General features: G+C 43.5%; 1 protein-coding gene and 1 pseudogene across 3 annotated transcripts; both read left to right on the forward strand.

The window, feature by feature from the left end:
- The first annotated feature begins 2,379 nt into the window (after positions 1-2,379).
- Positions 2,380-3,174, forward strand: LOC142838347 (large ribosomal subunit protein eL8 pseudogene; annotated as a pseudogene).
- Positions 3,175-4,815: 1,641 nt separating this feature from the next.
- Tac1 (tachykinin precursor 1) lies at positions 4,816-12,722 on the forward strand. Of its 3 annotated transcripts, none has more exons than XM_075953712.1 (7): positions 5,062-5,195; positions 5,612-5,743; positions 6,632-6,728; positions 7,177-7,221; positions 7,690-7,713; positions 8,997-9,050; positions 12,159-12,722. In XM_075953712.1, exons 2-7 carry the CDS (start codon positions 5,621-5,623, stop codon positions 12,206-12,208), a joined length of 393 nt encoding a protein of 130 aa, XP_075809827.1. In that variant the 5' UTR covers positions 5,062-5,195; positions 5,612-5,620; the 3' UTR covers positions 12,209-12,722. The 3 variants fall into 3 exon arrangements, with proteins under 3 accessions (XP_075809829.1, XP_075809827.1, XP_075809828.1); XM_075953713.1 differs by lacking the exon at positions 5,062-5,195 and adding an exon at positions 5,337-5,456 and having other exon boundaries at positions 12,159-12,346; XM_075953714.1 differs by lacking the exon at positions 7,177-7,221 and having other exon boundaries at positions 4,816-5,195.
- The last annotated feature ends 2,190 nt before the right edge of the window (positions 12,723-14,912 follow it).

The following is a 14,912-nucleotide window of genomic DNA, read 5'->3' on the forward strand; positions in this document are numbered from 1 at the left end:
ATCAGAAGACAGAAGAAAATTCTCCCACCAATAACTTGGTATTAAAAGCATCTTGATATTTTCATGAATTAAATAGAGCAAGGGCATTTCAAATAAAATAGTAGAACAGCTAAATGAAATGTAAAGGGGAATTACTGTTTATCAGGAGTTGGGGGTGGTGAAACATGGTTTTGGAAATAAGTAAATTAGAAGCATCCAAATTCAGAGTAAAAAAAGTGAATTACTGACACACACAGGAAAAAACTGAGCTAAATGAAGAGAATACAGATGCAAAGCCTTAAAACTATAATTTGGAAAAGAGAGTCTATACATTGGGTATCACTTATAGTAACCTAGTATTTATATTTTGACCAAAAGTGCTGCTATATTCTTAAAGTAGACTTTCTGCTTCAAGATGTATTTGAGGCCATTGCACAATAAAACTTCTCTAAAATGATAAAAAAAATAGACAAATAGTCAACCCAACTCAAGACAAACAATAGTTGGACTACTTCGGGGAAATGGGAGCTACGTTGCGAACAAACGACAGATCCCACACACACTACTGAATTCAGAGGAAAAGGACTCCTCAGCTAGTCAAGCAGAAAAGCTAGCCATGGCAGGTTTGGGGGAAAGCACTGTGGTAGCCTAGAATACCTCATAATGACCAACACGCAAGGCAGCAGAGGAATGTCTACCCAGTTCTGTGGAAAATGAAATTCAGTCTAAAAACATTAGAACTGATGAAGCTGTCACTTGACGCAGAAGTGACTGGCAGACACTCACTTCTTACCGAAGGAAAACTTGCTTAACAATGACATGAAGCGGTGAGAGATGATTAAAAATCAACTGGAGAATTGCGAAGTTAGGCTAAAAGGCTTGTCGGGGAGCTGTGACTTCATTTAAACAAAGAGCGGATAGCAGTCAACTAATGAAAACCTGCTATGAAAGCCGATGCGTGCACGAGAGGAGTTAGTGAAGTCAAGTAACAGGACACGGCATCACGTACAGAACTGAGTGGGGAGCAGGGGGGCTGGGAAGGCATTTAGGAAGGCTAGCATCCTCATTTTTTTTAATTTAATCAATGTATTTAATTTTATATCCTGACCACAGTTTCCCCTTCCTCCTCTCCTCCCGCTCCCCTCCTCCACCTCTCCAGCCTCTGGAAATAATTTCTTAAAGCAAACTATTTTACTTTGCTACACTGTTTGATTTTTCATTTTTGTAACTTTATGAAGGTTATCTGATGGCTTTTTCCCTTTAAAACTGTAAACAGTATTTAAAAATTAAATGTGGTTTATGTTCAGTCACATAAAAATGGACAACAGCATCCCTTCGGTTTTCTTTTCTAAGATGTATTTTATTTTTTTAGTTTAGGTGTTTTACGTGCATTTATGGTTGGCCCATATCATGCAGTTCCCACAGAGGACAGAAGAGGGCAGCAGATCCCCTGGAACTAGACCTGCAGCCGGCTGTCAGGTACAGTGCGGGTGCTGAGAATTGAACCTTCATCTTTCGCACACAAGTGCTTTTAACCACTGAGTTATCTTTCCATCTCCTTATGGTTTCCTACAAATGATTAATCGGCAAATATGAAACATTAAATACTTCGTTCACCATTCTAGTATTCAAGAACTTAGAATCTATTAGGAGCATTTGCATTTCATTGAAATTTACATTTTAAAGACCATGTTCTAGGGAAAGCAGTGGTTACGAATGCAAATATCCTCAGTTCCACTATGTTCAAGGGAAAAGGTGTGTCAGAAAGTATAGAAATTTATAAGAAAATCAAGGAACATTTAGTAAATGTCATGAACAAAATGGGAAATGATTTAAAGTACTACCATTGACTGGACTTTGGCTAAGCTCTCCAAGCAGATACCATCACAACGATGGGGGCACATTCAAGAGGAAGTGATCACATCAAAAACCAGAACACAACTCTGAGGGAGAGCCTGGTTGCTTGGCTTAGCAAGTTCTCCCAGGAACTAAGCAGAACCCCCACAAAACGAGGCTTCTCTTTCAAAGCCAGCCCTGCACTGACTGGTGACTCAACGCTAGAACTTCTCTAGTAACACAGAATGTGGTACATGCTACTGAAATGCTTCATCAATAAACTACTAACAAAAAGCTCAGAGAGAGCTGTCAGAGACACAGTGAGTTCCTGTCACTCCAACACGCCACCCCTTCATAAGCTGAAAACTAATGCCCAAGGGAATGCCATTCAAAAATAGGTAAGTACTGAGGGAGGAGCCTATTGAGGGAGGAGCCTATTGAGGGAGGAGCCTATTGAGGGAGGAGCCTATTGAGGGAGGAGCCTATTGAGGGAGGAACCCTCACAAATATGAGTAGAGCCCTTTTAAAATGGATCTAATGGCTCTCTCCTCCAGCCCGGCAAAGATGCCCAAGGGAAAGAAGGCCAAGGGGAAGAAGGTGGCCCCAGCCCCCGCCGTCGTGAAGAAGCAGGAGGCGAAGAAGGTGGTGAATCCTTTGTTTGAGAAGAGACCTAAGAACTTCGGCATTGGGCAGGACATCCAGCCCAAGAGAGATCTCACGCGCTTCGTCAAATGGCCCCGCTACATTAGGCTGCAGCGGCAGAGGGCCATCCTCTATAAGCGGCTCAAAGTTCCTCCAGCCATTAACCAGTTCACCCAGGCCCTGGACCGGCAAACAGCTACCCAGTTGCTTAAACTTGCCCACAAGTACAGGCCAGAGACCAAGCAGGAAAAGAAGCAGAGGCTGCTGGCCCGTGCTGAGAAGAAAGCTGCCGGCAAAGGGGATGTCCCGACTAAGAGACCACCTGTCCTTCGAGCGGGCGTCAATACAGTCACCACTTTGGTAGAGAACAAGAAGGCTCAGCTGGTGGTGATTGCCCACGACGTAGACCCCATTGAGCTGGTGGTCTTCCTGCCTGCTCTCTGTCGCAAGATGGGGGTCCCCTACTGCATCATCAAGGGAAAGGCCAGGCTGGGGCGGCTGGTCCATAGGAAGACGTGCACCACTGTTGCCTTCACACAGGTTAACTCGGAAGACAAGGGTGCTCTGGCCAAGCTGGTGGAAGCTATTAGGACCAATTACAACGACAGATATGATGAGATCCGCCGCCACTGGGGAGGCAACGTCCTGGGTCCTAAATCTGTGGCTCGAATTGCCAAGCTGGAAAAGGCAAAGGCCAAATAACTCGCCACTAAACTGGGTTAAATGTACTGCTGAGTTTTCTGTACATAAATATAATTATAAAACTTCCAAAAAAAAATAAAATAAAATGGATCTAATGGACCTCCTTGATTCTGCCATAGAAGACTCAACAGGAGGCAGAATGGTATTTCATGAGGATCCCAAGAAGGGCTCTCATGAGAATCCGGGCACCCTGACACCTGGCTTCAGATTGCCAGTCTTCACAGCTGTGAGGAAAAACCAAAACAACAGCAACAACAGCAGCAGCAACAACAGCAGCAACAGCAAATGTGTTGTCTGGGAACCACCCAGTTTGTGGTATTTATGTATATCTGCCCAGACTGATTCACATAGGATAATGCATGAGACTCATTATAATTCTCATTTTAACCAGTAAATGTATGAGGTTGTGAGGACTTTTAGAGAACACTTAAATGCTTAATAATTCTAACACCAGAATTGATTATTTTAGACAAAGTAGTTGGTTTTCATTTTGAAAATCCTTACCTTGGGATGGAACACTTAGTTGTTTTTTTTTTTCACTTGTGAGAATTTGCTTAAAATATTCTGGGGACTAATGAAATTCCTAAGTTGTTGCAGGTAAATATTCTACATTTGCGTTCACAATTTCTCCTTTTAAAAGTTTTGAAAATAAAAGCAGAATGTTCACATTATAAAATCCACCTAAACTTCCACATTCAGCGTTAAAAATAAAACAAATATTGGAGGTGAAACATCAATTTGGCTTGCAAACACTAATTTATTTTACATACTATACTAAAAACATAAAAAAAATATAATTCCTGGGAGAAAACAACTCTATTCAAAAGACAACATCAATCCAGCTGTGGCGGCACACACCTATAATTTCAGCACTGGGTAGGCTGAGACAGGAGAATAACCAGTTTGAAGCCACATAATGAGACCTAGTCTAAAAAACCAAAACAAACAAGCAACTGCATCATTTAGTGCTTTGAAGATTGAAGAAGTGTTATACGGCTGGGAAGGAAGTTATCTGTAAAACCATGTTTGCAAATGATGTCTGATTCTGGCCTCCCTCCAGAACCCTGTGGTAACAAAAGGTAGGCATCCAGCATCCTGAGTCCTCTAGTGGAAAAAAAGGAGGGGAGAGGCACGATTACCCTCTTCCGACCCCTCTGGATATGACAAGGGAGACGCTTTGGGGAACAAAGGGTGTCCTTGAATGGCTGATGATTAAGTTCTACATGCAACACCAGCTTTAAATTTCTTTTTTCCCCAAACGAAAAGAGAAATCTGTTTCCATCCTCGGAAATACTGGACTGAAACTTTTGCAGTTCTAGAGAAATGGGAGAGTATTCTGACTGATTTGGGGTAGGGGTGGGGGCTGTTCCAGTCATAGATGCAACGCCTCACAAACCTTTGAGACACATGAAGGAAGAAACGGAAGGGAAAAGAACGCTTGCTCCAGCTCTAACGTGTTTTGCTGCTGTCTTAGCGTGATTTCCCACGACAAGGTTTTAACGCTGAAATGATTTAGCCCTTCTCAAATGCGCAACTTTTCCTAAAGGAAAAGTTCTGGAAGTCCGAGGCATGAGTCACTCCGCTCAGTTTTGATGAGTAATCTCAGGTGTCACTGAACCTTGTTCCGAAGAAGAGAGGAGGGGGCGTCAGATTTGCAGGCGGAAGAAAACAGGCCTCTTTGGATTGGGTGGCAAGACCTCGACTTCCCTAAAATTGCGTCATTTCGAACCCAATTGGGTCCAGATGTTATGGACTCCGACGGGTTACCATCTCGGAAACTCTCCATCACGCAAGCAAAAGGCGAGGGGGCGGCTAATTAAATATTGAGCAGAAAGTCGCGTGGGGAGAGTGTCACGTGGCTCTCCAGGCTCGTCACGCCTGCGATAAATACCGCGAAGCAGGAGCAGGGACTAGAGCGCACTCCGACCTGCTCCACTCCCGCAAGGCACCGCACCGCACAGCGGCCAAAGAGAGCGAGGAGCAAGGAGCGCCCAGCGAGTGTTCACCTGCCGAGCATCCCCGCCGGGCTGACCGCAGTGAGTACCACTCCCGCCGGCCAGCTGTGGCTTGCCGCTGCCCGTCGTAGCTCAGTCGGAGGTGGCGTCCGCCCTGGCGTTGCTCCCGCTGCAGTCACAGACTTAGGGGAGATTGAGCAAATGCCAACGCCCCGCTTTGTCTCCCACCTGCAGAGCCTCCAGACTTGAGGGTGTGGGTCCGTGGATAGAGGGTCTGGGACGCTGAGACTCAGGGAGAGGGGGATTTGAGGTTCTTTGGGACGTCATTCTGCTTCCTAGGGGGTATGGAGAAATGTTAGCCCTGATTTTTCTTATCTTGGTTTTGCGGGACCTTGTTTTCCCTTCCTTGTGGCACTGAAATTCTGTTGCTCTAACTCTTGGGTGGTCACCGCCTACGTGTGTGTAATGTCTCCTCTGCTTTCTCCTCATCTCCCCAGAAATCCAACATGAAAATCCTCGTGGCCGTGGCGGTCTTTTTTCTCCTTTCCACTCAACTGTTTGCAGAGGAAATCGGTGCCAACGATGATCTAAATTATTGGTCTGACTGGTCCGACGGTGACCAGATCAAGGTGAGACCCAACCGGGCGTGGGAGCTGTTCCGTTCCCCTTGTGGTGGGACCCTGGCTAGCCCAGCCGGCGAGAGACGCCGTGGCGTGTAAAGGGCGTCATCCTCTGGGTCCCACACAAAGCTTTAAGCCCACAACCAAGTTTTCTCCCTGAGGGAGGAGAATTGCATCGTGGTCTCCACAGCCAGAGCGATGCTCTCTAGAGAGCGGGGTCCTTGCCAGGCTAGAAACTTCGCGTGGCTTTAGTTCCTAGTCCCTAGTCTCTAGTTAAGGGCTCTCAGAGGCTTTGCTCCAGCTGTGCTGCCGGAATCTTTGGAGATGCTGGACAGAGAAGTCGATGGGGGCAAAAGCGGGATCTTAACGAGCTGCAGGGTCTCGGGGGCAGAAGTGAGCTTCCACATTCCTGTATTTAACAGTCCAAGTTTCCCTTTGCGTGATTGTTGGCTGTTGGCGCAGAGCAGTGCGCCTTGGGAAACAGAAAGTTGTGCGTGCGGTGGTGCAGGGTCCTTTGTAAAACATCAGCACACTCCTTCATCCAGCCCCACCGTGTGTACATAGGACAGTGGGGGGGTGGGCGGTCTCTCAAGCCTCGCTGAGAACAGACAAAGGTGGTAGTGAGACCTTGAAAGAATCTTCTGATGGGATAAAGAACACAAAACGCACAGGATCACAAGGTGTTGTGATTCTGGGCAGGGGCCCCCGGGGTAGAATTGGGGGAGGAGGGCCCAGGAGGGGCCAAGTGGGAGGGAGTGCTGCCTAGATTCTTGTGTGGCCTGGACTCTTGCGAGCCCACCAGCTTCTGGTCTCAGGGGGATCTGTGGAGAAGCTGGGGCTCATGGTGGAACTGTCTCCGGTTCACTCAAGTTGTCTACACGCGGGTTTGTCCCCCAGGAGGCGCTGCCAGACCCCTTTGAGCATCTTCTGCAGAGAATCGCCCGGAGACCCAAACCTCAGCAGTTCTTTGGATTGATGGGCAAACGGGATGCTGGTGAGAGGAGCAATAGTCACTATCAGGCTGTCTGGCTACCTGATCTGCATGCCTGCTCCTTACTGGAGCACCCAAGTGTCGCTTACCCCGCGAGCATAAATTTCCACGCCCAAAGACTTGTGATTCCCAGACCACTCTGACAAAGCCCTAGTCCATGGGGGTGGGTAGGTGGGAGGGGGCAAGATCCATTTCTCATGCTTCAGAGCACTAGAGTGACCCAAACTGGAAATGACTTTAGCTAAACACTTCCCTAACTAAGATCCGAATTACAAGGGGCCCCAGGTACGTTGGATGGTCCAGGCTCGGGGTGAAAGATGTTATAGCGTTTCTGAGACTGGGTTAGAGCTGGCTGCCCCTTGCTACCGTGAGAGAAATACTCAATTGCCCTGAGTTGATGACGCAGTCAGTGGAGTGTGTGAAGAGTTAATGCCAATTCATCTCTTGTCAGATTCCTCAATTGAAAAACAAGTGGCCCTGTTAAAGGCTCTTTATGGTAAACATCCCTATAAATATCTTTATTTCACTATCATGAATGGTCATATAAGAAAGTATTTTAAGCTAGAGCAAGGTCTTGCGATTAAGTCTAACTAAGAGTGTGTGTGTGTGTGTGTGTGTGTGTGTGTGTGTGTGTGTGTGTGTGTGTGTTTTGAGCTCTTGCACATGTGAAGTGAGTGACCAGTCTTGAAGTCAGTACATTTATATAGCCGTGCTCGAGTCCCACGGTTCTGTCTTTTTAATACACGGCCCAAAGAGGTTATTCAATAAATATTCCTTTGGTTGTTCAAATATTTGGCTTTCATTAATAAATCAGTTAGCATTCATCTACTTCATTCCTCAAGACGGTACATAAATAGGAAATGTTAAATATTTTCAAAATAACTGTTCAAGTTCCCTGTAAAAGATCTAAAGTAGCTTTTAAAAGAAATCCGTGTGTCACCTAACTGCTTCTCTTCTCTTCTAGGACACGGCCAGATCTCTCACAAAAGTAAGTTCACAATTATCTTGACATTTATCAAACGCTAATGTTAGTGATATTGAATTCTGTTCGTGCTACCTTTTGAGGCATAGCATAGGGGCCAATAAATTTAATTAAGAAGATATAGGAAAGGAAAAGACATATCCAGAGTGTGCTCTGATGAATAATCACTGTGTAGGCATACTGCAGTGGCAAAGCACACATTACATTTTAAAAGAGAAAAGAATTAAGACCTGTAAACGTTTATTGGTAGGATTTCAACTGTAGGGTTAAGCGTCCATCACAAGCCTTCATCTCCACCCCCCCCCCCATGAACACTACAGAAAAGAGAAGTTACATACATCTCCTAACTCATCTTCATGAACTGGATCTAATAACGGCAAGCAAGGCAGTTATTCAGCTGCTAATTAATTGGAGTGGGTGAATATTTGAGCAGAAAATCCACTTAAATGTGAGAACAGATAGAAACGCAGGGTTACTTCCCCTTGATCCCATAGCTGAAATGGGAAACCTTATAGAGGACAGTGAAGCTTGCAGAAAGGTGGCACCAGAGGGTCATTAGAGATGTTTCCTAACTAGCTGGATCCAGGGGTGACAGGAAGTTCTATGGGTCGCTGGCAGTGTGGCCTGCTTCTGTGAGTTCCATGGATTGGCTTAACCCAGTGGCACGGTGGACCCCAAAACGCATAACACAACACCATGGTCTCAAATAACAGTAATTTCTCAGTAACATCTTCTTTCAGAGGGGGGAAGGGACACACTTCATTTGAATTTACCTTCTAAGGATTTAAATTTTAAGGTGATTTTTATAGAGCTAAAATAGGCAATAAAAATAAATGTATCCTGTTAATGTCAAAACCAACATGTTTTCACAAAGGAGTATTTCTAAGTGGAAATCCACTAAATGTAAACTCTTAGAAGATTCCAGCCACCAAGATCTCAAGCTTAAAGCTCATTTGTTGAGAAACGCAGTGTATTTGTTGATGGAAAAGTAACCTGGATGTTGCTCTCACACACAATGTGTGATTGGCTCCCCAAATTCAAAGCTGGCTACAGTGGCAACCATGAAGTATAATGCAGATCAAAGATTCTGCGAGAACTGAGAAAGTTCTTGCAGTGCACTCTTTCAGTGGGATTTGTAGGCTTATATAAATCTTCTTTGGGCTCACCAGTATGCAAAGTAGGAGCATATTTATTGCCTAGGCTTATATTCAGAAATTTCTTTTACTTTGTACATCTTGAGCTTATTTCTTCAAAGGTATACATACTAAAATATTAAATGTGTTTTCCAGGGCATAAAACAGATTCCTTCGTTGGACTAATGGGCAAAAGAGCTTTAAATTCTGGTATGTATAAAATCATGTCTGAAGATATGCAAATCTACTTCTATTATTTTTATGAAGCATAGTTTTCAAAGTACTAAAAATGGAGTAATAAACTTAAGATACGTATTTCTATAGACAAATTTTCATAGTAATGTTTGTAGCCAAAAGTCAGTTGATAGATGCTTAAGCTAATACCTCCTCAGTATTAGTATATTTCTCTCAAAATACCAGCTCTTCCAGCATCTGCCCCATTTAGTCATTACACACATGAATCTTTGGACTGCTCTGACATTCTTTTCCATAGATATTCTCAATAAAACATACTGGACCCTGAGGGAGAGATGAGAGCTTTTCACTTGTCACTAAAGTACTATGAAATTTTCATAAGATGTACATCGGCAATCTTCCAATATAAAAATAAATGTTTCTTAAAATCACCTTCTCATTCTGAAGTCATGGAAGCTCAAATCAGTGTCGTAGTGGGTGCTGAAGACAATGAATGTAATTGGGTTCGTTCTAATGCCTTCAAAAAGGAACACACCAAATCGTTCCTCAGCTCTAGCTACAGAACTACAGAAAAAAATTCTAGGACTCCCAAAATCTATTTTAACTCTAAAGGAGGATTTTTCTTGACACAAGGCTGCATATTTCCTCATTTCCCTAGCTTGCACCTTGTATGTAAATGCCGTAGACATATTTCTAAGCCCTTCATTGCTTACCACATTTAATCCAACTATATTCAATGTTAAACAACTCCTGCATCATTTTCATGGAAACTGGCTTTTTATTAAGCACATGCAAGCCCTTAGTTTAGGCACACTGAAGAAAATACTGAAATTCTATGTATTTTACTGTCACTGAGAATAAATTAAAACAATAAACATCTGATTGGAAATTAATCGGCAGCTGCCCTTTTATAATATTTATAGTTTCCAGAGAACTTAATAAGATGTTCTGGCTTACTTCTTAATTATCTGAAGCCACAAAACAGTATTTTTTTAATTCTATTATTATTATTAATTCACTTTGCAAATTTAGATACAACTTTTGTATTTCCTCACCGGTAATCTCTGGGCAAACAAATTTAATTCTTAGGAAGTTATGCACCTATTTGAAACCTGCAATGGCTTCGTTTATAAGTATATTTGTATTATCTCCTAGCCTTGAGAAATGAAATATAAATATAAGGCCCTGAAGTGCTTGCCTTCAGATGTATGAATCTTCTATAGCTGTGGTTCCCTCGATAGCTGAATTAATCACCTGCTCTCTGTTTCTAGAGTTTTTATGCCTCTCAGAACATGCTTAACTTATGAATAATATAGCTGCTGTGAAAATTAGAGTAGATTAAATATCCTTAAAGTAATAATTATAGTTAATCAGATTAGAGCTGCTGCGATGAATTGGAATTGCTAGCTAATTTTTAGTCTTATATTTTAGTTAAGAAAACACAAATGGGAAAAATGTGGGGGAGGCGGTAAGCAGGGCCCATTTTATACCCTCACTGGGACATGGCTCTGACAGCTGTATCCTCCAGCCACACCTACCCTTACTGTCTCTTGGTCACACACACTCCTGACAATCTGGCAAACAGACGCCCTCACCGGCTCCCATGCACAGAAGCTGGTAGACACTCTAAGAGTGTGGAAGGACCAGGTAAGAGTCTGCTTCCCTGCAGGAAACCACTGTGTCCCAATCACGCTGCCAAGCTGCTGACTTTGGTTGCTTTGATTACCATTCCCCTCACTCCTGAGAGTCATAAGGTCTTGGTACCCCACAAGGCCTGTCGGGAACAAACTCAGGCTACTTCCTGATAAAAGAGAATGAGAAACGAATTTTTGTCTGTCTAAGAAGTGCCCAGTCTGGGGTGCAGTCTGCTCTAGCTCGGATTTCCACCTACAGCTGACACTAAACATTCAGCGGCTTCGTGTTCCTGCCCATGTTCCTCGCAGAGAGAGGCAGACCTTTTGAGAGCCGCCAGGGAAAGCAGACCCGATTACCCTGGAGCCTTCCACTTTCTCCCTCACCTAGGAAACTGCTCACAGCAGCATTGGGGCTTCCAAGTATCTGCTGTTTCCTCTCAATCCAGCATTCATGTGGGGCATTTCCCACAAGCAAATTATAATGCAAATCTAAGTAATAATGGCTGGCTGCAATGATGAAATACCCGTATGTAGACAATTATTCTGACCCTTGACATTTTATTGTTCCAAATCCTTTGAAATTATATCTAATACGGCATAATATAATGCATCTTAGCAGTTTTTAGTCCAAATGAGTCACAGTGCTTAAATTACTTAGTAGCCAGGTGCTAAGTGCTTTTGGAGCAGCAACTGACGTTCCACGGCCGCCCAGATTCTAAGAGTTAGATAAAATTGTGCTGGGTATTTGTGAGTTCAGTGGCCTTGCCTACAGAGTAAGAGTGACTTTAGTCTCAAGGACAGCCAGTCCATCTTCGGAAGGTATCCATAAAAGAGAGACCCCCATACCAGTCGGTTCCCCTAGAAACAGAGGTTAGGCAATCTTGTCCTGAAAAGAAAAAAAGGTCCTAAATATTTTAGGCTTCCTAAGTTATGTTGGTCTGTAGTGACTGCTCAGATTTGCTGTTTTAAATCCAAAGCTGCCATAGATAATACATACATAAATTGAGTCTGTATGTGTCCAAACAAAACTGTATTTATAAGAATAAACACCAGGGCAGCTTTGACCTAGGACCTGAAATTTGTTGACCTCTACCCTAGAATGAAAGCTAGCGTCTCTTTTTTATCCTAATACATGAGCACAGTAGGCATGGTCCTTTCTCTGATTAACTGTGCTCCAGTGCTTCAGTAACTTGCGGAAAAGGAACATCATACTCAACCATAAAGATACACTGTTGCACTTTCTGGATACATAGCAGATACATAGCATGTGTCCAAATAAACCACCAATGCTGTGGTTAGAACACTTCTCAGCAGGATATAGTGTCAGACAGGCTTGGAAGGTGCACTAAAAAAAAAAAATCTTAGAACTACTTCTTCTAGGGGACAAAGTCATTCTGACATTGCAGTAATTCAGTGTATGAATTCGACTTTCTTCACTACCTCTGTGAACCCTCTTAAAACCTACTTTTTGCCTCCTCTTTGTTTTCAGTGGCTTATGAAAGGAAGGCGATGCAGAGCTACGACAGAAGACGTAAATAAACCCTGTACCATACGATCTGTTCGGCTTCATTTGTGGCAATGAGCAATGAGAAATAAGACATGCACTATGAGGAATGGTTATTTATTTAAAAACAAATGTTATGAGTGGGAGAACTCCCAAAAAAAGTGTTTATTTTTTCATATTGTGCCAATAAGTGTTGTGATTCTAATGTGGTAACCTCCTCAGAAGGAGAAATTAGTAGTACCTTCAGCAAAGCACAGTGTCAGTGGAATTGTCCAAGCTTGCCCCGTGACGCAGTCTCCAAAGAAGGAAGCTTTCTCTTTGCTGCCGGAAGCGGAGAAACTCCTGTGCACTCTTGCGCCTCCCATGGTTGCTTTCATGCTGACAGTGTAGAAACTTTGGCATCTGACTCTAGTGGTATCCTACCAGCATGTTTTATGTTTTCTGACTATATAGAGATGTTTTTAAAAGTTTCAGTGTGATGCTCTGGTCTTCATTCATTGTATGATGTGTTGTGATAGCTACCATTTTAAATAAAAGAATTTATCGTCAGGAATTTTGTCACATTCTTTCATTAATATTTATGTCAAATCAACAACCATTCTTCCACTAGAAGGAGTATGTTACAAAGCTGTTTTGGTTGAAATACATTCTCCCCCACACACAACACACATGCACACTCACACAAATGTTCCCCTCTCAAACACATTACTTTTCTCCTTTTTCTTTTTCTAAGTCATTTGATATGAAATAAAGAAATTCCCTTTTCGATACAAAGATACATAAGCCAGCTATGCTTATGACTCCTTACTGGAGAAAATAATCTGTTCTTTTTTTTAAGATTAATCTCACTGGCTCTTTAGTTCCTTGCTGAGTAAATTATTACATCAGCCCACCACAGTTTTAGGCCTGCTTAAAACCCACATACAAATGCAGTAGCACATGGTGGTGCAGGAGTTAGGACAGCAAAGAGACACTCAGAAGACTGTGGGCAGTTGAGGACGGCCCGGGCATGACAAAGGCAAGAAATGCTTTCTAGCATTTCTGTGGATGCTTTTGCATTGCAACACACACACGATCCTCTAGCAGGAGCCTGGGGTAAATGAATCAAGAATGAATGCAGAGTGCTGGAGGGTGAGCATGTGCACTTATTCAAGGGGAAAGATGGACAGGGGTCCTTGGCTCTGGTGTCATGACGCGCAAAGTGTGAAACACCAAGGTGGTACACAGTACAGGGGCAGCGGCCCCAGGTGCTGCAGACCCGCGTGAACTTGGGCTGTGCTGGTGACAGGTGATCAGGGAAACAAGCTGCAGGAGAGGAAAGTGGAGTCTAACATCAGTGTCAGCAACCGAACTGAATAGTTTGTTTACAAGTTATGTTTCAATATACTCCCATTGCTGTCATCCATGATATTTAGATATTCAAAATCCTTTCAATCCCTACCGCTTAACAGCAACATTTAATATTCTATTGTAATATCATAACAGATAATGCCCCAAGAGTAGCTAAATTATATATATATGATCAGTCAGTGAGGGGTGTACCACTGTCAGTGTAGCTACTTTACAGGTGGGAATATAAAGTTTAAGGAACTGTCAAGATGTGGGATTGTAATAGGAGAGAAGTGTGGGTTCCAAAGGAGCGACTGAGGAAATGGGAAGACCAAAAAAAAGGGGGGGGGAGCAGTGGTATTGACCAAGCATGCTGATGCAGAAGTTTAAAGTGACATTGCTGTATAAAGCGTAGCGTGGAAGCCTAACTGTGGTTTGTTACTGGGCACAAGGCAGACTTTCTGCATTGTAATGCTCTTATGCTGCAATAAGGGGGCGAGCATGTGTTTCAAAGTCACAGTGCTTAGGCTGAAATCTGGGCTCATCGCTTCATGCTCCTGTAAGGTCGAGCGCGTCCCTTAACCTTTCTTTGACCTATTTTCCTCGTGAGTGAGAATGGCATTAACAGCAGTAGCGACGGTTCCGCTTCAGTAGCGCTCAGGTGAGCCAGACGATGCTGGAAAGCCTGGAAACATGCGAGGCTCCTCATAGCCTCTTCCGCACAGTGTGTGTTTAGTGGATACTGCCTGCTGCCATTCATAGCTACGCCCCCAAACACCTGGGGGGGGGAACTAGAACTATGTTTTAGCCATGGCAGATTTTCATAGGCGCATTGAACCAGTAGCAGTGTGGGGGTGGCTTTTCTATAATTTCCTCGCAAACCATGCGGTGTTTTCTGTTGTTCGGGGCTGTACTAAGCTAGTCCCCACGTCCCCAGCTGACTGCGAGAGCCTGTAAATCTGTGCGGCATGGTCCCCAGTGCTGGAGAGAGACAGGCATTCGGCAGGACCACACTCAGGCCTGCTATCCTTCAGGTCCAGAGCCCCAGCAGCAAGGAGCCTAGGGCACTGGAAGGAGACTTCAGCCCCAAATTGTGCTCAGTAAACGCGGATTCTTATTGTCCCTCAACGGCCCATTTCCTTTAGCTAAAGTAAGGTTTCTTCACTACCATTTTTGCTTATCTTACTCTGTTTTAAAACACCAAAGAGATGAAGCCATATTAAGTTACCTGTATATTGGATTGCTTCTTTTATTTTGTTTATTTTCATCTTGGCTACTGTTGAGGGCAAACTAATGAGCTACTGAAGTTGGGTAATCTGAGTAGGGTTTGTTTGTTTGTTTGTTTTGTTTTCTGTGTAATTTTTATTTTGGTTTCAGAACATTTTTTTTATTCTGTGGATTTTTTTTAAT

The sequence above is a fragment of the Microtus pennsylvanicus genome, chromosome 19 (genome assembly GCF_037038515.1).
Source record: "Microtus pennsylvanicus isolate mMicPen1 chromosome 19, mMicPen1.hap1, whole genome shotgun sequence".
In the NCBI taxonomy this organism is placed as follows: Eukaryota; Metazoa; Chordata; class Mammalia; order Rodentia; family Cricetidae; genus Microtus; species Microtus pennsylvanicus.